This window comes from Bos mutus, chromosome 22, assembly GCF_027580195.1.
Source record: "Bos mutus isolate GX-2022 chromosome 22, NWIPB_WYAK_1.1, whole genome shotgun sequence".
Classification (NCBI taxonomy): Eukaryota; Metazoa; Chordata; class Mammalia; order Artiodactyla; family Bovidae; genus Bos; species Bos mutus.
The window spans coordinates 39,206,192-39,226,713 of NC_091638.1; the positions used below are offsets into that span (position 1 = coordinate 39,206,192).

At 47.9% G+C, this 20,522-nt stretch overlaps 1 protein-coding gene across 1 annotated transcript; it reads left to right on the forward strand.

The window, feature by feature from the left end:
* The first annotated feature begins 219 nt into the window (after positions 1-219).
* On the forward strand, positions 220-3,055 carry FEZF2 (FEZ family zinc finger 2). Its single transcript, XM_070360383.1, has 4 exons — positions 220-1,071; positions 1,419-1,553; positions 1,756-1,888; positions 2,758-3,055. Exons 1-4 carry the CDS (start codon positions 220-222, stop codon positions 3,015-3,017), a joined length of 1,380 nt encoding a protein of 459 aa, XP_070216484.1. The 3' UTR covers positions 3,018-3,055.
* Positions 3,056-20,522: the final 17,467 nt, after the last annotated feature.

Sequence of the window (20,522 nt, forward strand, 5' to 3'; positions counted from 1 at the left end):
GGCTGGTGGGTTCCTTTGCGCGGCGGGTTAATGGGCGGTAATTTGGTACCCTTGGGTGCACTTTGTTCTGCCCCTGTTCATTTGAATGCAAATGGGTGACCTGGACCCGACAAGGTGCTTATTAAATTGCGGTTTCCCTCCCTGCCTTTTCCGGAATGCAGACTTAGAGGAGAGAGGCTGCGCCCTGGCCCAGTCCGGTACGACTCGGCTCGGCGCGCCATGGCAAGCTCGGCTTCCCTGGAGACCATGGTGCCCCCGGCCTGCCCGCGCGCAGGAGCGTCGCCGGCCACTTCCAAGACTCTGGCCTTTTCCATCGAGCGCATCATGGCTAAGACGTCGGAGCCCCGCGCGCCCTTTGAGCCCCGGCCGGGGGCACTGGAGGCGGATAGCGGCCAGGGCAAGAAATTGCTCAACCTCTGCTCGCCGCTGCCCTGTATGATCCCCCTCCAGCCCCTAGGCTACGAGATGCCGTCCAAGACGCTGCTCAGTTACTCTGAGCTCTGGAAAAGCAGCCTCCGGGCGGGCGGCAGCGGCGGCGGCGGAGGAGGAGGTGGAGGCGGCGGTGGGGGGGCCCCGGTGTGCGGCGCCAGCGGCTTGTGCAAAACCAACTGTGGCGTGTGCTGCAAGGCCGAGCTGGGCCTGGTACCGTCGGCGCTGCCCGCGGGCAGGGTCATCAAGCCGCAGGTCATCAACCAGGCTGTGGGGCTTCCGGCCAGCGGTTCGCTCTACTACTTCAACTACCTGGACTCCGCCACTTACCCGCCGTCTGAGCTCCTCGGCGGCCACCTCTTCCCGTCCGGTCTCCTCAACACACAGGCCCCCGCTGCCCTGGCTGCGCACCCCAAGCTCTTTTTGCTGGAGAACGCCAAGTTGGCCGGCCTGACCGCGGACAAGTTTGCCCATCCAGCCCCCTACGCCCATAAGGAGCGCTTGCCTGCGCCGCTGGAGCAGGTGCTGAAGGAGAACTCGGCCCTGACTGCTGAGCGCGGCGGCGTCAAGGGCCACAGCAAGCTGCCCGGTGGCTCAGCGGACGGCAAGCCTAAAAACTTCACCTGTGAGGTGTGCGGAAAGGTGAGGCTCGGGGTCCTCGGAATCTGGGAGGGGTGAGCAGCTGCTTCCTTGAGGGGCAGCCTGGACGGCCCCTTTCTCAAATTTGGGAGCTCCCTAGTAGCTGTCTACTCGAATTGAGAGCACAGTTGGGCCTCAGTTTCCTTTTCTGTAAAATGGGGATGCCTTTGTCAGCAGCCTCACAGGACTGGCACGAACAGTGGATTGGGAAGCTCTTTACAAAATGAAAAGGGCTGTGGTTTCTGAAGGGGGTTTTGGTTGGGGGAGGTGGTCTCTGCGTGCCCGCCCCCCCAACCTTGCCAGGCGGACTCGGACAGACAGCCACAAGGCCCGCTTGTGTGCTTCCATAGGTGTTTAACGCTCACTATAACCTCACCCGCCACATGCCAGTCCACACTGGAGCCAGACCGTTCGTGTGCAAAGTCTGTGGCAAAGGCTTCCGCCAGGCCAGCACGCTCTGCAGACACAAAATTATCCACACCCAGGTACGTGGGCCCCGGGTCTGGCCCGACCCGTACCCAACACCCGGAACTAAGTGATGGGGTTGGGGAGAGAATGACCAAGGGTTCCCGTTATAACCCCCACCAGAGGCCCCTGTCCCTTCGGTGTGCCCCTTCCAGGTGCCCCCCAAGGTGGCTTCTCCTGGCCGGGGCCTCAGCCTCATGATGCGCACGCCCCTCTCCGCAGGAAAAGCCGCATAAATGCAACCAGTGCGGCAAAGCCTTCAACCGCAGCTCCACGCTCAACACACACATTCGCATCCACGCGGGCTACAAGCCCTTCGTCTGTGAATTTTGCGGCAAAGGCTTTCACCAAAAAGGTAACGTGTAGGGCGAGGCCCTCTCCTCACCTCCCCTTGGGTCTCGGCAGGTCATCGCTAGCGGGAAGGCAAAGAAGGATCTGGAGAGCGCGCGCGCGAGGGCCGCGGGCTCAGGCGCAGCATTTCTTTGGAATCGGGTTGTACCGGGTTTCGGTGGAAGCTCTCCGGGTTGGATTAGTAGAGCTCGCTGGACTCAAGCTGGTTGCACGGGGAGACTGTGAATTTGGGAGATGGGAAGAAGGAAAGGGGTAGAGGGAAAGGAAGTTGGGAAAAGACAAGGTATCGCCCTATGGCGGAAGCGTCCCTTTGTAGCCGGGATTCTTTTGAAAATGGAAAAAAAAAAATTCGAGGCGTAATCCACCTCCTGGGAACAGTTTAGACTGGGGAAAACCGCTACTGTCTCCAGCATTCCGCTTGGATTTTCCCAGGCACGTTCGGATCTCCAAGTGGTTAGGGGACCATAGGGAGTAACTTTAATAATAAGAAAATAATAATAATAGGGGACGAAGTCCGGGTTCATGCGAATTTCTTCGAGCGAGGCGGCGGCCCGGAGAAGGGCCCCATGCATCTCTCTGGGCAGCACAAAAGTTTCCAGGCCGGCGGAGCTCAGCGGGAGGGATGCTGCGCGGGCCTCAGGCCCCGGCGGGGCTGGGACGCGGGGCGGCTACGCGGGACTCGGCCCTGCATCCTGTAGTGAGAGCCCGGGGCTTGACGCGTACGAAGTTTGACAACTTCTTCACTCGGAGAGGTCGCGCCTGCCTAGCCAAGCGTCGCCTTCTTTACGCGGGCACCTGAGCCAACCCCGGGACACCCGGCCCCTCCCCGTCCCACTTTACCCCCCCCCCCTTTTTGTTTTTGGTCTCCTGTAGGGAACTACAAGAATCACAAGCTGACCCACAGCGGCGAGAAGCAGTACAAATGTACCATTTGCAACAAGGCCTTCCACCAAGTCTACAACCTGACCTTCCACATGCACACCCACAACGACAAGAAGCCTTTCACGTGCGCCACTTGCGGCAAAGGGTTTTGCAGAAACTTTGACTTAAAGAAACACGTGCGCAAACTCCACGACAGCGTGGGCCCCGCCGCCCCCTCCACAAAGGACCTGACTCGGACAGTGCAGAGCTGAGAGCTCCTGCCTCACCCTCCCTTCCAGTCCTATCCAACCCCCAAACAGATCACACGTATAAACTTATTTCTAAAATTAAGAGAAAGGAAAGAGAGAGAGAGAGAGAAAAAAAGCTATAGCAGAAAGGCTAAAATCTATTTATCGAAACCAGCATATTTTTGGAAAGCTAAACGTTTCCTCGATGACTGGCAGCAAACGCCTGGCTCCCCACCTTTGTATATTCGGGAAACTTATTTAAACCCAGCGCGCCGAAACGTATTTAATTCCAGGCCTCGGCTTCTGGCTTCTCCTCCGGCGGCAGCGGGTTTTAACCCCAGCCTGTCACGTGAACGTCCCGGAAGAGCGCGGCGCCCCCAGCCATCTTTATACAGCCATGTAAATTCTCCTGTACACACGAACACGGAATATATACATATATAACTCAATAAACAGAATCCTTAGTGCGTCTTTTCTTTTCCCCCCTCTCCCCTCGCCGCAAATCAGCTCAGCAACCCTAAAGAATGAAAAAGAAATAGGCGTTTTAAGCATTTCTCGGCCGCGCACATGCGACGTTTTCTGAGGGCACTGGAACCAGGGTGAGGCCAGATCGGTCCTCCTGCCACGCTAACGTGTTCAGATCCCCCCAGGAACCAAGGATGTAAAGGCCTACAACGGCCCTCACGTTGTACCAAGTTTTTATTTGCTAACTGTTCTGACCAAGGGATTCTGGGTGTTGCCATATTTGGGTGAGTTTTTTAAAAAGAAGGGATTCAAAGTGGCTAGGTGTTGGAGAGCAGGTTTGGGGTGCGTGTCCTAGAGCAAAGAGCCCCACCACAGTGGGGTAGATGGCATGGGCACTGCCGCGCCGGGGCGCTTCTGGGCATTCCCTCTTGTCTGGGTGATGTAAGGGGAGCCACTCTTCCACTCAGTCATTCCTGGCGGCGAGAACTGGGGGCCAAGTGTCCCAGCCCATTCCGAGCTTTAGGGCTCCGCGGCCCGCGCTGTGGTCTGAGGCCGGCCTCCGGGTGCGGTGCGCCCTGCCGCGGGAGGGCGCATCCGGGCTCCTGCGGCTCGCAGCCGCCGCCGCCCCCAGCGTCCTGATTACCGCTCAGTTAGCCCATTTCCTGAATAGCTATCTCCGCCGCCGAGCACGCTGATGAAATGATCTCACGCTTGCTTTCTAAGTAATGACCCAAATTAAGAGAGAAAACAGAGACCCTTCAAACAGCATTACATTAATCATCTAATCATTCCCAGGAGGGGGCCGGCCGCCGCCGCCCCGTTTGATCCGAATCTGGATAATCAAGAGCTCGGATTACTGGCTCGGCGCGCCGGGCCTTCTCCTCCCGCCCCTAATATTCGCACCGCGATTCAGCCCACGTTTTCTGGAACAATGTTCCCCAGCGCCAGAAGGAAATGTGGCGCGGGGCCGGGGAGTGGGCTTCCACGCAGCCTCGCCACTGCAAGGGCTAGGGCGGCGGCGTCTGGGCGCTGATCCCACGCGGATTCCCACTGCAGGTGGAGGGTATTTGGAGGGAAAGATGGTTAATGCAAAAGGAAACTCCCAAGTAAGTCTGAAAGTGACTTGAGTGGGTATTATCCCAGAGCCCGGTATACAGTAGGCGCTTAGCGCTGCTTGCGCCAGGGACTCCCACAACCAAAGAAGCTCACATTGCCGGAGCGCTTGCTCCACGCCACTCAAACCATATTCTTTCGAACGTTCACAACCCGCAAGCTGGGGGGTGATTATTCTCACCCTGTGGAAGGATGGAGAAACTGAGGCAGAGATCAAAACTAAATGACCTGCCTAGGGTCCCAGGACTAGGTAGGGTCAGGAATCGGAGTCTAGACTTTTAGAAAATCCCAACTGCCTTCAGTCCTCGTTGGTGGGGGAGGAGTGTCCCAGCTGGGACTCGGGAGAAGACGTTCGGCTGCTGGGTGGAAGTTCTGTCCAGGTCACAGCCAAAGGTTGGGTCCTCACCCCACCCCCCGCCCGATTCGCAGACCCATTGCGGGGGGAAGGAGAATTGTCGATTTTGTTTGCACAGAGGACAGCGACAGCTTCCTCAGGCTGTCGCGGGGGTATTTTTAGTACCTCCGATTCAGAAATAGGAACGTGTACATTAGAATTCCATTTCCTGAAAGGAGAGCGTCCTCGTTTTTTTTTTGTATTCCTCTCCCCCTCCCAAGTCTGGGAAGACGCAGCCAGGGGAGGGGGGCGAGGAAGCGAGGAGGAATTTAAATGTTAGCTCGTTCTGGCTGCATTTCGCTGAGGGGAGATTGGGACCCAGAGGGATATGCAGATTTAACTCCGAAATCTCGGTGGATGCCACAAACCCCAGGAAACCCCACATTGGGCGAGGAGGACTTGGCGGCTAAAGATACGGAAATAGCGCCTTGCTCTTCCCAGACATCTATCCCCAGGGGGCTTGCGGGCTGGTTTGAGGAGTCCGATCCTATCCCAGTTTTATCTCCCTAGGTTTTATTAGCCCCGCCTCACAGATACACACCCCTTCCCCATTTCTGAGAGCTCCTGGGTGCCCTCCGACTGTCTCAATCAAAAATCCTTTGCTTCTTGCATCTCTGAAAGGATCCTTGGCAGAGGGGCTTCTTGGAGACCAGACACTGGCCAGGACAAGTCCACCTTCTTCCTAAATAGTTCCAGAACTTTGGGCAAGGGGCAGACACCACAAAATTTAGCGCAGAAGCCTCCTCTTAGAGAATTGAGTTTAAAAAGTTGGCCTGCATTCGGGAAAGGTGATTCGGTTCTCCTCTTTCTCCTTAAGAAGAAAAGATAAATAAAAAATAGATGGGGCACTCCCATCCAGGGAAATAACTTTCTAACCATCAAGTGAGAGAATGGTTCTCTGAGGAAATTCTTCTGTAATGTTTTCACAGGAGAAAGACTAAAAGGGTTGCCCGTCTCATAAACTGGAGACATTTATTTCCAGGTGACGGTTCTGAAGAGGGTTGAAGATCCCATGTTTGCAAAGGACTGCAAATGAGATAATACTAATGCGTGGAACAGGAGGCATTTCTCTCTTGGACTGCTCATCTCTCTCTGCCGTCGGGGAGAGGTAAGGAATCAGAGCTCTGAGTGGAACCTGCGCAGTTACTTGACTACTCCAACCTCCTTGAGGTTGTTCCCTCATAACCTGATTGTTACTTAACCTTCACACCAGCGCCTGTCAATCGCTCTGCCCTGAGAAGGTGTTATTTCACATCTGGTGGTAATTGTAGATAAACAGAGTTCTTCCATATCTATAGGGCTTAACGCTGCTTGGCTTGAAGTCCCTCCTCCTCAGTTTAAGATGTCTGCTTCCTTCAGCTGGGGGGGATTCAGAAAAGGATTTCTTCACCTGGAAAGTAGTGTGAGGAGAAAAGGAACCTTCTATCTGTATGACTAAATACCTTTCGCAGCCAGTGCAGGTTCTGACGCCAACGCTAAGCTGTTGTAAGTAACTGTCCTCACTGAAATCCTTCTAGGTTATTCCCCATGCATCGGAATTGATGGGTGAAAGGTTCTATTTTCTGGGTTTTTTTTTTTTTTTTGCCTCTTAATATTAATCTGTTTGCATGACTTGTAGTTTGCATTATTAACAAATGACTTAAACAAGGTAGTCATCAGGCACATATTAATATTCTAACCTTGATTAAATTGAAGAGGCCACCCTTAAAAAATATTTTAAAAAAAATCAAATTGCGGGGGAGGGGAATCCTGTCACAGACACAAAAAAGACTCCAATTATCTTTTCCCCTACAAGATGTTTGTTCTGTCCATGACTGCTCACACTTCAGCAATCTTGCCAGCAAGACTCAAAAAAAAAAAAAAAAAAAAAAAAAACCCTCCTTCTTCCAAAGCCACAGCCTTGTACATAACAGATTGTACAGTCCTATTGCCTTAGGCGAGTAAGAGGTTCCTCTCTGCAAAGAGCGACACAGAGAAGTTGCCAGCATCCAGACGCATTTTGGGGGGCACTTGTGCTCACTCTTGCCTCGGCTGCAGAAGTGTGTCTGTAAGGTCCCCATTTTGCTGTTTGGCTCACAAGAGGATAGGGAGTCGCCTGAGCCAGGCCCGAGAATCACAGCAACAAGGCATCCAGGTGTGCTGGTGGTGAATGAGCTGGGGAGTGAATAACAGTGAGGGGTGGGGGGGCGGGGTGCTGCCAGAGAGAGGACTGGAGTCTTGAGAAAACGCTGGGAAATAAACAACCTCAAGGCAGCTGCGTTGCCCTTTTCCCTGCACTTCCCTCTCAAACGTCTGAGCAACCAGTTTGCTCCTAGAAACATGTTAATTGCCAACGGAGCTCATTAAGGCATGCACATGCAAAACACAGCAAGAAAGATTAATGGACAAAAGCGCAATAATGAACTGTCAACAATCGGGCCCATCTACGCGACCAGGATCACTCAAGAATGAGGCATTTAGAGGCAACAAAGGATTGTCTGGGACAGGAAGAAAAGACGACCTAGACTTTTGTTTAGTCAACACAATTGATTACAAATGAGAGATTAACAGGATAGCTTCAGATTTTTTTAAAAAGAGGCAGAAAAGAAAAGTCCAATTAAGTCCACCGAATGTTAACTACATTGCGTTCCATGCCTAGCCCCAAAGAAATTCTCATTAAACCATCCCTGGCGATCCCTTTTGGAAAGTAATTTGTCTCCCTGATGGAGCAGAGAAAGAGAATCGTGTAAAAGAAAGCGTTAGTTCTTGGCACAATGAGCTTAGGAGACACACTAGAAAGAGCCAAAGGGGGAGTTAATGAGCATCTGACAAACTGCTTGGATTCAGGCCTAGAGAACAGCGATGAAAAGATGAAATTGGCCAACAACTATTCTTTATATCAAACATAAAAAGGCCAATCTGAAATGGGGCTGCTCAAAACTGGTTGAAAGTACATAGCCCAAGAAAAGGGAGCCGCCGCCAGGCCCCTTGGTGGACACTGGACAGACAGAGGCAGAACTCAACCAGCCAAGAGCGAGGAAGTAGGCAGAAAGGTGGGCTTGCCAGCACAAAGCAAACTCTACCACGAGCCACACACCTTTGGTGGTGCTGATCTGAAGCTCTTGGTGCCCACCACCAACCCTCTGGATGTTTCTTTCATAAGTAAAAAATGTATCAGGCTAGCCTTTGAGGACTCCCTACAAGTTCTGGTAATCTGGTTATGAGCTCCCAGCATTCCTCAAACTATACCTCTCTCTCTTCTAGAGCTAAGACCACCCCCACCCCGCTCCCACCCACCAGGATACCAGATGTCCCTAACTCACATTCAGATCTTCTACCCTCCGTCCTAGTGACCATTCAAAACTGTCACCCCCCAGGTGACTGCCTTCCTAATTCTGCACAGGGCACAGAAGTAGAGAGAAAGACACTCATCACCCACGGCTTTGTGGACCAGGTGATCAAGTATTTAAATTATTTCTCTTAGCTCATCTGGCATTAAGACACTGCGTCACTTTAATGTTTTCACTTTTTAACAAAGTAGGTCAACATATCTGTCTATTTCAGATGCATATTACATCCCAATTAAACATAAATGTCCAGACATTCCCAACAGTGGAAGTGTTTGGAGTTCTTTTACACTCAGTGTTCAGTAAAGCCAGGTAAAGAGAGCCTAACACTGTGTGTGATAGGGTTTTCCACTTCCAACTAAGGAGTGTGTTAAGTGTCCAACTCTTTGAAACCCCATGGACTGTAGCCCACCAGGCTCCTTTGTCCATGGAATTCTCCAGGCAAGAATACTTCAGTGGGCAGCCATTTCCTTCTCCAGGGGATCTTCCCTACTCGGAAATTGAACCCAGGTCTCCCGCATTGCAGGCAGATTCTTTAGTGTCTGAGCCACCAGGGAAGCCCAACTTCCAGCTAAGGAACCCAGAACAAATTGTGTGGTTGCTTAATGCCTTATTTATTCCATATTTGATGTGGGACCGGTGCCACCTCAGATACTAGAGTGCAGCCTTGAAATCTTGATTCTAGGTTTTGTATTCTTACTCTCAAATCCTTGGTAACAGCTATCACATTTCTGAGGTCTTGGCTTGCACTTCAGGCTTTGCTCATGCTTCATGAAAAAAATATATTGGTGCCTAGAAGTAAAGAATGGGGAAGAAAAAGTATACCAATTCAAAATAAAAACAGTCATCTAGGATGAAAGACTGGCTCTGGTTTTCAAAGCACAGAGGTGTTATACAATCTAGAAAGGTGGATTTCAGGAAATAGAGGAGAAAGTGAGACGTTTCTATTGTAGATCAATCAGAATCTGATATAATGTGTTTTTTATCAGGGCATCCCGTGAAGGCCATGTGACCTGACACATAACCTTTGTGGTTTCTCTCCTTCGGTGGTCTTCAGTCCTGGGTCATTTTTGGAGTTCTTTCCTTCCTCAAGGAGTTTCACGGTCCTCATTTTGCCCCGCCCCCACAAAGTGCAAGGTGATGAATTGCCTTGGGAAAGATAACTTATTATTTCTAAGGAGAAAATCCAGTGATTGGTTAGGAGCCTGGGGTCTGGCATCAAAACAGCTGAGTTCAAATCCTAGCTCAGATACTTCTCAGGGCTCTGTTTCTTCATTTGCAAAATAGAAATAGTTTCTATCGTGCCTGAAACTAATAAAACGTTCTGTGTCAATTGTACCTTAAAAAGAAAAAAAAAAAATGTTTTTTTCTCACAGGGCTGTTGTGAGGCTTAAATGAGTTAACACATATAATTAGAACTTAGAATAGTACCTGGCATGTACACAGGAAGAATTCCAGAAGTTAGCGGTAATTATTAGAAAAACTCAGGTAGCAAAACATGAATGCAGAGCTTTCTAAAGAAATTTTACCTGTGTTATCTTGTTGACTCTTCATTACATATTCATTAGGTAAGTTTTCTCAGCCTCATTTTAAAGAGGGGCAAACCTAGTTGCTGAGAAGGTATGATTCCTGTTAGTTCACATGACTGGAAGGTGATGGACTGGCGACTCATACTCAGATGATTCTGTCTAAATATGGGTCATGGTTTTAAAAGGACGATGTACAAGAACCGCATAACATTTTTGTTTAAAATGCATCTGATGGGAATATAAATTGATGTCGTCACTGTGGAGAACAGTATTGAGGTTCCTTTAAAAACTAAACACAGGGGGCTTCCTTGGTGGTCCTGTGGTTAAGAACGTGCCTTGGGATAGCGGGGCACAGGTTCGATCCCTGGTCAGAGAACTATGATCCCACATGCTGCAGGGCAACTAGGCATGCATGCCACTATGAAAGAGCCCGTGTGATGCAATGAAGATCCCATGTGCTGCAACCAAGACCAGATGGAACCAAAAAAAAAAACTAAACATAGAACTACCATATGATCCAGTAATCCCACTACTGGGCACATACCCTGAAAAAAACCATAATCCAAGAGGACACAGGTACCCCAGTGCTCATTTCAGCACCGTTTATGATAGCCAGGATGTGGAAACCTAAAAGTCCAATAACAGAGGAATGGATACAGAAAATGTGGCAACATACAGAATGGAATACTACTCGGCCACTCACAGGAATGAAACAGGGTCATCTGTGGAGATGTGGATGAACCTAGAGTCTGTCGTACAGAGTGAAGTCAGTCAGAAAGAGAGCAATGAGTACCGTGTATTAATACATACACATGAAATCTAGAAAAATGGTACAGATGAACCTACTTCCAAGGCAGGAATAAAGATGCAGATGCAGAGAGTAGACACGTGGACACAGAGTGGGAAGGGAGGGTAGGACGAACTGGGAGATTAGGATCGATATATGTACACTTCCATGTGTTAATGTAAAATAGATAGCTAGTGGGAACCTGCAGTAAAGCACAGAAGCTGAGTTCATGCTCTGTGATGACCCAGATGGGTGGGATGGGGGCGTGGGTGGGAGGGAGGTCCCAGAGGGAGGGTATGTATGTATGCATAAGGCTGATTCACTTCTTATATAGCAGAAACTAACACAACATTGTAAAGCAATTACGTTGCAATAAAAGAATTTTTTAAAAAAGAAAAAGGCACCTGAATTCCATTTACTGAGATGCTGGGTTAACAGTTCTGCTCTGTACCCCAGGAATCTGCATTGTAACCTGAGGCAGTTGGTTCCTGACTACACTTAAGAAACACTGATTTAGCATCTGTGTTCGTTCCACCTCACAATGATGCTGCCCTTAAAAGATGAAAGGACTGTGGCCCACTAGGCTCCTCTGTCCATTGAATTTTCCAAGGAAGAATACTCGAGTGGGTTGCCATTTCCTATTCCAGGGGATCTTCCCAACCTAGCGATCAAACCTGTGACTCCTGCATTGGCAGGCAGATTCTTTACCACTGTGCCACCTGGGAAGCCCCAATAACACCCTTAGGGCTTCATAAATTAATACACTTATTCATCCAACAAATATGATAAGAACACCTCCAATGTGTCAGACACTATGCTGGGGGCTGGAATTACAAGGAAGAGAAGAACATAGTCTCTGCCTCAGAAAAGTGTGAAAGTTAAGTTGCTCAGTCGTGTCCGACTCTTTGTGACCCCGTGGATTGTAGCCCACCAGGCTCCTTTGTCCATAGGATTCTCCAGGCAAGAATACTGGAGTGGATTGCCATTTCCTTCTCCAGGGGATCTTCCCTACCCAGGGATCGAACCCAGGTCTCCCGCATTGCAGGCAGATGCTTTAACCTCTGAGCCACCAGGGAAGCCCTTATAATAGAGTAGAGGTGAAAATCACATACAACAAAAATCCCCATACAACACCTGGTCATGAAGATGAAATTCGCATTCAGTCCTGTCTGGCGTGGGGTGTGTAGTGGACATCTGTTTCTTTTGCCTGCTGATCATCATTCTCCCCTCTGGTAACAACATCAACATTTCCTTCTGAGACACCATCTCCCCTCCACTCTCCATCCATATGGTTAAGGTGGGTCCCTCCCTCCATGGTGGGCATGTGACCCAGGTCTGAACAATCAGAGTACGGCGTCTTCCTGGCCATGGTGACTGGCTCAGGACCGGTCACATGACCCAATCAGAGACTTGTAAGTTGTGCCCTGGCGTGGGTCAAGGTGGAAGCCGTGCTCCTGAGGTTCGCGAGTGGACTCAGCCTAAGTCTGGGGACCGATGTACACGTGTTTGTTACAATGTTATGGTGTATGCATGTTTGTTACAATATTCAGACCTTCCAGTACTGAAAGTATTATAGGTGGAGAGGGAGAGGAATCGAAAGGAGGCCCAGAAAGACCCTGTTGGACTCTGGTATGATTGAAGCCGGAGGCACGCATGGACTTCATGGCTATTTGCTCTAATGTGGAGTCTCCCAGCTCTCACTTCTGCGACTCCTGATGGACACTGGGCAGAAAAAAGGGAAGCGTGAGATGCTTGGCTAGAGAAAGTCGTGCCTGCATTGAGTCTTCAACAAGCAGGAGGTGTTACCAACGGAGAGATGGAAGGAGAGCCGTCTCATGCAGCCCACGTGAAAGCCTACAGGTGAAAGAAGGACGGTGAGTTGAAGCGTCTAGATGCGGTTGGGTGTGGCTGGGTTTAATATGAAGAGCGTGACTTTGAAACTTAGTTGTGCCTCTGAGCAACTGTAAGACTCTGCGCTACAGTGTTGTCTTCTCTGAAGCTGAGATGTCTTCTCTGCAAAATGCGTGCAGTAACATGGGCCATAAGGATTCGATGCAGTGGGGCTAATCAAACACCGGATCCGTTGCAGGTGTTTAGGTAAATAACTGTGATGATTATCACCGGAATGTGAGGCACCTTAACTCATTACTGACCAGATGATTTTTGCTGAAACTGCTGCTTGTGATTGGCAATTTTTATTTTGACAAACCAAAAATTAATTGTTATTTAACACTTTGTGGATTATTACATTCAATAATTATACCCAACACACCTGTAAAGTCTTATGTACCATGAGTTTCATTTTCACTTCCCATAACAGTCAATCACTAAGGTTTTTGTCTTTTTCTTGGTCTAATATTGAGGTCGCCTGATTTAGAACTATATTCTGAAGAACTGTCCTCTTCAGAGACACTAGTATATGTGTTGCTCAAACAATCAGAGGAAGTATCTGCATGAAATTCACCAAAAAATTCTTCACTCAAAATTTCACCATGCGCCATTTTTGAAAATTTTTCAGTAATAAACTTGAGTTTATAATATACACGAGATGGAAAAAAACCTAACGGAGCAAAATGTGCTAATGATAGCAGTAAGTTGTATAATGAACCTTTGATGAATTTTAAGCTCTAACAAACATCACAGCTCTAGTGATGTTAATTGTATCACTCTCTAAAACAAATTGATATATCCCTGGTCAATAATGTTCGGATGACAAAAGACAAACCACATATCAATGATGTGATTTAAGAGGGAGGGACTGTCAGCATTCTGATTTCCCACGTGGTCCAATGGAGTGTTCTGCTGGAGTTTGAGGTGTCTTAGGACAAAGATTGGTACCCTAGCGCCCCAACAGCATCTGCCTGGCTGCTGAAGCCTGCCTATTTCTGAGTAAAGCAGGGAATACAGATCAAATATCATCAACTTTGTGGAGTACCCTAGACTAAGCTGCATGACTAAGCTTCTAACATTGAGACCCAGTTGCCTCATCTTTAAATTCTTTGCCAATAGCAAGGCTGTTAGAAGGACTTAAGTGAGATAATATGTGTAAAGTGGCTGGCACATAGTTGACATGCAATAAATTATAGCTTTTTTACTCTACTAATTGCTAATACTACAGTTGTTACCCTTCAAATTTTGAGGTCCATGATGCAATGTTTTGGGTTTTTGTAATTTGATTTATTTGGGGCTGGGCTGGGTCTTCGTTGCTGCAGGGGTTGCTCTCTAGTTGCATTGCCCAGGCTTTTCATTGCGGTGGCTTCTCGTTGCGCAGCACAGGCACTAGGGCACGTGGGCTTCAGTAGCTGCAGCACGTGGGCTCGCTAGTCGTGGCTCACGGGCTTAGGTGCTCCTTGACATGTGGGATTCTTTACCACTGAAACACCTCGGAAGGCCCTGCAAGTTCTTTAGCAAAGTAAGCACTGCAAGGGCAAGGTTGTCTGCCTTGCTCATTGCCATGTGCCCAGCGCTTGGCACATAGTAGGTACACGAAAATGAGTGGGTAAGAACTTCCACTCCTCCCCACGAGCAGGGAGGTTACCTGCTCAGGCTTCTGGGCAGCCACTGGCACTCTCATAACAATTCAGTCCTAAAACATTTACTGAAGGCTCACTATGTGCCAGCCATTGTGGTGAGGATACAGCTGTGAACATCACAGACTTTGACCTTGTGGATCTTAACATCCTAATGGTGGGACACAGGTGATGAACAAGCCAAGAAACAGGAGACAGATTCAGATGCTAGTAAACACCAGGAAGGAAATCAAAGAGGGTGACTTGATAGAACATATATGTGGGAGAAAGCTACTTGAAATAAGTCATCGGTACCAGTCATGATACAATTCAAGGCCCTGTTGTATCCAGGCACCAGCTAAGAGAAGCATCAGCACACCTCAAGTTGGCCCCTGGAGTCAATCCACTTGGACTTAATCTCAAAGCCTCTCCTCCCCCACATCTCCTAATTATCCATTGGTTGGTATAGCTCAAATCTGCTTGGGACTTGGTAAAAGGGTTTTCCATGGTATGATACACAAAAGAAAAAGCACCCCTGGGCAGTGAGTGCTATAGGCCATTGACCCACATATCATTTTCCCACTGAATGACACAGTAATTGATCAAAGTTAAAAAAAAAATTTATAGAAAGAGATACTGCTGCCATGTTTTTAAAGCGCGCGTTTCTCAGCCAAGTCTCCAGATGGAATCACCGAAGCAACACATCCTTGACTTAAATGTGACTGTTTAACAGTTATATTGGGTAGGCCATATTTTTCCACAAGGAGGTGGTTGCTTGTCTTAGGAACTTGAGACTCTTAACAGACTTTTGGGTGAGAGCTTTCCAGGATACCAGTCTTTTTCTCTCACTTCCTGAAGTCACAGAAGTCAGAGACCTGGCCGAAGTGTCAGGAGAGGGGAGTGACAGAGCGAATTATTACACAGCTCACGGAGTGATGAGGTTTGTAGGGTGTCCTCATGCCGGTGACTGCCGCTAATGATGCTTCACAAGCATAAGCATGGTTGCATTGTTTGTTTTCGCCTGAGCATTGTCTGCTTTCCCTCCTGGTTATCAGCCTTCTGGTTTTGCTTTGAGGGAGCTGCTGTTCTCCACTGAGCACAGATCCTTGGTATTGTGAAGCAGTCCCCCCTGGGACATGTCCACCAGCCAGGGTACAGGTGTGGAGCTTAAGTTGAATTATGCAGATACATTATTTGGAATTCAACTCTTGAGCAGAGGGACAAGACTGCAGATAACTGGACCTCATTCATTCCAAGGAGACCTGAGGGTCAGCCTGTTACATGAGTTGCCCTAATTCCTGCCCTTCCAAACCTTCTATTACAACTTCCCTCTCTGTTCTGCTAGCTCCCTCATAACCTTCCAATGAATTAATTTCCCACATAAATTAGCCAGAGTTCTCTTCTGTAGTTTATCACCAAAAATACTGACTACTACAGTAATCTCAGCCATGACCCACCTTCTCCTTGTAATCCTTAGAAACAGAACGTCTGAAGTTCAAGATTGGTTTTCCTTGCGCCTCATTTTTATAGTCTGCCTAAATCCCTTCTTCTGGTTGTGAGAATCTTTCAAGTAGATATGTCCTACTTTGCGACGTGAAAGAAGTTTGGAGGAAGAAAACTCTATAACCCTATCCACACATCGTATTTATATACAGAATAAAAATGTCTTCAGAGGTGGGGCTGAGGCTGAGCCAAGGAACTCAGGGAAAAGTTAAAAATACACCACCACCATGATGAGATTTAGGAAGATCTCTCAGGGAGGGAAACGGGGAAATGCTGATCAAAGGGTACAAACTTCCAGTTAGAAGTTTCATACATTTTGGGGATCTGATAGACAGCACTGTAAGTATAGTTAACAATACTGCATTTTATACTTGAAAGTTGCAAAGAGAACAAATCTTCAGTGTTCTCACCACAGAATATGAATGGTAATTATGTGACGTGATGGAGGTGTTAGCTAACACTGTAGCGGTAATCATTTCACAATATATGTGTATCAGATCAGCATGTCATGCATCTTATAATTGATATAACATTGTGTCAGTTTATCTCAATAGAACTTTGGGAGAAACAGTAAAATACCCCTCTTCCCCACCAAAACAATAAAGAAGAGTGAGCTCTTAGGATATAATCTGGTTATTTTTTGCAGTACTCCCATGATGTAGGAACAATGTAAGTGTGGTTGACTGAAAAAGAGGACATCTCAACATAGACTTTAGGAAGATTCTGACTGAGGTCAAGTGGTGCCGTGGAAGAAGTCTGGTTTCCCTTCCTGGGGTCTGAATCTAGAAGTCTGTGCCTTGTCTGTTGCAGGACATGGACCCTAAACCCCGGTGGACCTAAGAGTCAAGAACCGTCATTTATCATTTGTCCCTTTCCAAAAGTAAATCAATCTAATTTCACTCAAAACCACTTTTTAATAAGGTAGTCAATAAAAGTATTAAGTCAAGGTGACATATGGGAGGGGAAATAGACGAGTTACTAGGTTACTGAGAGAAAGCGTCCCTGAGCTACTAGGGTTACTGATGGTGACAGACACTGAACTTCCTCGTAGCCGTAAAAGGAAGGCCAGTGGGTTACATGCTGACATTCCCCAAGAGACGCCAGGAAACAGAACAGCTTCCTTGATCCGATTTGTCTTAATAGGTTTCAAGTTAGCTCTTCGGTCTTGAATATTGTGAAGTGTGCACCCAGAAACCCGCATACAGGTTAACACCAGCTGGGTTGTATAGTAATAACTAGAAGGTGCTAGCCAACTTCTGTCATGTCCAGAGCTCACAGAGGAAAAGAAATGTGGAAAGTCAAAATGCTCTGACTTGTGGCTAATTCATGAAAATGCATGACTTTTAGATAAAGTGTCCTCTTGGCCTGAATTTTCTCTCACATAAATTTCTCACATACTACACGTCTGTGATAACATGTGCAGGGTTTCTCTGGGGAGGAGAGCAGAGCAGAGTTGGATGTCTTGAGTGAGCCAGAGTAAACGTGGGATTTAAACTGTAGGCCGAAGATTAATTTGAAGAAGATGCGGGGTCTCGATGGCTTTCTCTCAAATCTTTAAAATTGACATAAGACCACTGACGATCTACTGCAGAGGAATATTGTGTTGGAAAAAGAATGCACTGATGTTTGCCGTTGCGTCCCTCGAGGGGTGCTCCGCGGAACTCACAAGTGGAAGCTGTATGCTTAAAGTACTCCTCACATCACTCCTGCTTAGATCATGGGAAATCAATAGCTTCGGAAGTCAGTGTTAGGCATTCTGTCCTCTGGGAAAATAGATGCCAGAGTGCCTGCAAGAGAGAAGAGATTTTCATTTCCCCATGAGGTTTTTTTTTTTTGTTTTTTTTTTAAATGGTGGCTGATTTTGTTTGTTTGGAGTTTTCCCCACATCTGATAGTTTGCACCTGCGTTTCTTGTTCTCAGCTGTAGAGTGGCCTCTTCTCCCTCACTGTTCTTGTGGCTGGCTCCTGCTCATCCTTTGAGCATAGCCTGCATCGCAAAGGTCTTTATTGGAAAGGAAGGACATATGTAATATAGTAATGTTGGGGGTGGGTCTGGTCTTTGTGAGGCTCATCCTTGAAAAGAGCCCTAGCTCCCCTCACTCCACCTCATTAATTCTAGGTGGGCTTGTATTAAGGCATGGCTTACTTTTTCCTATTTTCCCTGAGTACACTGGGAGGACCATAGTGTGGGGTTGTCAGTCATGTATGTCCCATGCCAAGTTCCACGCTCATCAAATCTAGGTCTGAATGAAGCTAGGTACTTCCTCCTTTAAAAAAAAAAAAAATCGAGTGTTGAAAAGGATATACAAAGTTCAGAAGATAACTGTTGCTGGTTCCCTCCTGTCTCTCAAATTGGGGGACAAGAACTTAAATCAGCAACATTTATATTCTGTCATGAGAACTCACGGGCTTCCCTGGCGGCTCAGATGGTAAAGAATCTGAGACTCAGGTTCAATTCCTGGGTCGGGAAGATCCCCTGGAGAAGGGCGTGGCTACCCACTCCAATATTCTTGCCTGGACAATCCCATGGACAGAGGAACCTGGCAGGCTATAGTTCATGGGGTTGCAAAGAGTTGGACACGGCTGAATGACTAACACAGATGAGAACGAGTATTTGTTTGGCATTTACTATGCACAGGAATTTTGTGAATAGTAGTTTTTATTTCTCTCAAACCTTACGGGCACATGCCCTTTCATTTAGGGGAAAAGGGAGTTCCCAAGGACTGCAGTGGGGCCCAGCTGTTACGGGGTAAGTGCTGATGACAGGATTCACTCCCTCTGTGCCCGTTCCGCCTTCACAGGGTCCTCTCCCCTCCTGGCGTGCCTCAATTCTGTGCATCCTCAAAGCTCAGTTCAACATAACTTCCTTCCTCCAAGTGCCTCATTGAAAACCTTCACAGTTTTCTGTCCGTAGCTCTTGTATAATGTGTGATATTTTTCTTCCTTGGATCACCAGTATCTTCTTCAGATCTCTTCCCTGGGGCTCAAGCACTTTCCGGTCTGCCTCCAGCCTGAGGCTACAATCTCATCCTCTGTCTGCTGTCCTCCATGCTTTGCGGACTAGCTGTCCTGGTGTCTTTCTGTCCTTGCAATAAGCCACACCTGTTGATATCTCAGGCCCTAGAATATGCAGTTCCCTCTGCCTGATGTTGGAAAGATCTCCTGGAGTAGGGCATGGCAACCCCCTCCAGTATTCTTTCATGGAGAATCCCATGGACAGAGGAGCCTGGCGGGCTACAGTCCATGGGGTCGCAAAGAGTCAGACACGACTGAAGTGACTTAGCATGGACTGCCTGATGTACTCTGTTCCCCATCATTATATTTAGCTCCTCTGTCTCATTGAAGACTCACCTCCAGTATCACCTCCTTGAAGATGTCTTCCTCAACACCTAGACCCATTCTCTAACCCCATCTAGCATTATGCAAGGATGCAGGGCCTGGATTTTGTTTTCAGAATGGTCACAAGCCACCATTTTTGTCAGCTGGTTTTCTTGCTTGTGTTTCTGTCCTTCTCCAGTCTAAGCTCCATGAGAGCAGGGACCATGTCTTCCATGTTGATAGCACATCCCCAGCACCCACACGTCTGGACTAGCACAGCGCCTGGCTCACAATAGATGCCCAGTAACTGTTTGCTGCAAAATATCGGTCACTCTGCTTGTAGCCCTTGAATGCTCTACCATTTACCGCCCAAGAGTAAAAGCCTAATTCTGACTTTCAAGGTCCCACACCCATCCCCTTAAATTGGCATCTGAGCTCGTCCGCTTGTTCCCCCTCCCTCGCTCCATGGCCTGCGTGATATTGCTCACACATGCTGGGCAAACCCCTGCCTCAGGACCTTGCACTTTCCATGCCTTCCTCTGGAACTTTTTACCCCCATGGAATATCTCTCCCTTCAGGTCTCGAGGAAGGCCTTCCATGCCAGTCAGTTTGAATTCCTCCTTTCTATGCCCATAGACTCACACTCACTCCCACTTTTTCCCTCTTCCCTTTCCTTCTTTATTAGGGCAGGGATTTTTATGTATTTTCTTCATTGCTATATTCCTTGGATCCCAGAATAGCACATAACACATAAGAGGTGTTTAGTAAATTTGGAATGAATGACTATCTTGGCCTATTGTTCTTCATGGCCCTCAGGGTTCCAGCAAACATTCACTGAATATCTCATTGAAGAATGAATTAATCTGTCCCTGGATAGTAAATGTGGTCCCTTCAAAGAGTGTGCCAGACATATTTGAATAAACTTCAGGCTTCCCAGGTGGCGCTAGTGGTAAAAAAAAACCCCACCTGCCAAAGCAGGAGATGTGAGAGACGTGATTCTGATCCCTGGGTTGGGAAAATTCCCCTAGAGGAGAGCATAGCAACCCATTCCAGTATTCTTGGGTGGAGAATCCCATGGACAGAGGAGGTCTGGTGGGTTACAGTCCATAGGGTTGAAAGAGTCGAACATGACAAGCAACACACACACACACACACACACACACACACACCTTCAGCAGTCTTTGAGAGAAATCATATTGCAGTAGTACTGCAAAGCGTTAGCTTTCAGTTATCATTGGTGAGTCTGGCTAATCATGAATGAAATCTCCTCTCCTTGACATCTCTCCTGGTTTCCCCATTGCAGACTCACAGTTTCTTTTCATTGAAGACCATCTCTGGGCTGAGAAGCTGGCTTCTGAGGATGGAGCAGTTCTATCAATGAATGGGGGTGTATAAACTTTTGGTTTAGCTTTATTCTTCAGAGAGAACAAAAAAAAAAAAAAAATCAGAAATTGTTGAAGAGGGTGGATTTATGAAGCATTTTTCAACCTTATTTCTCCAAAACTAAAAGCTGCAGTTCAAGAGCGACCTTAATTAGTATGGCTTTCTAGTCCCTGCAGGCCCCAAGGTGTGGGCTGGCAGCTGCT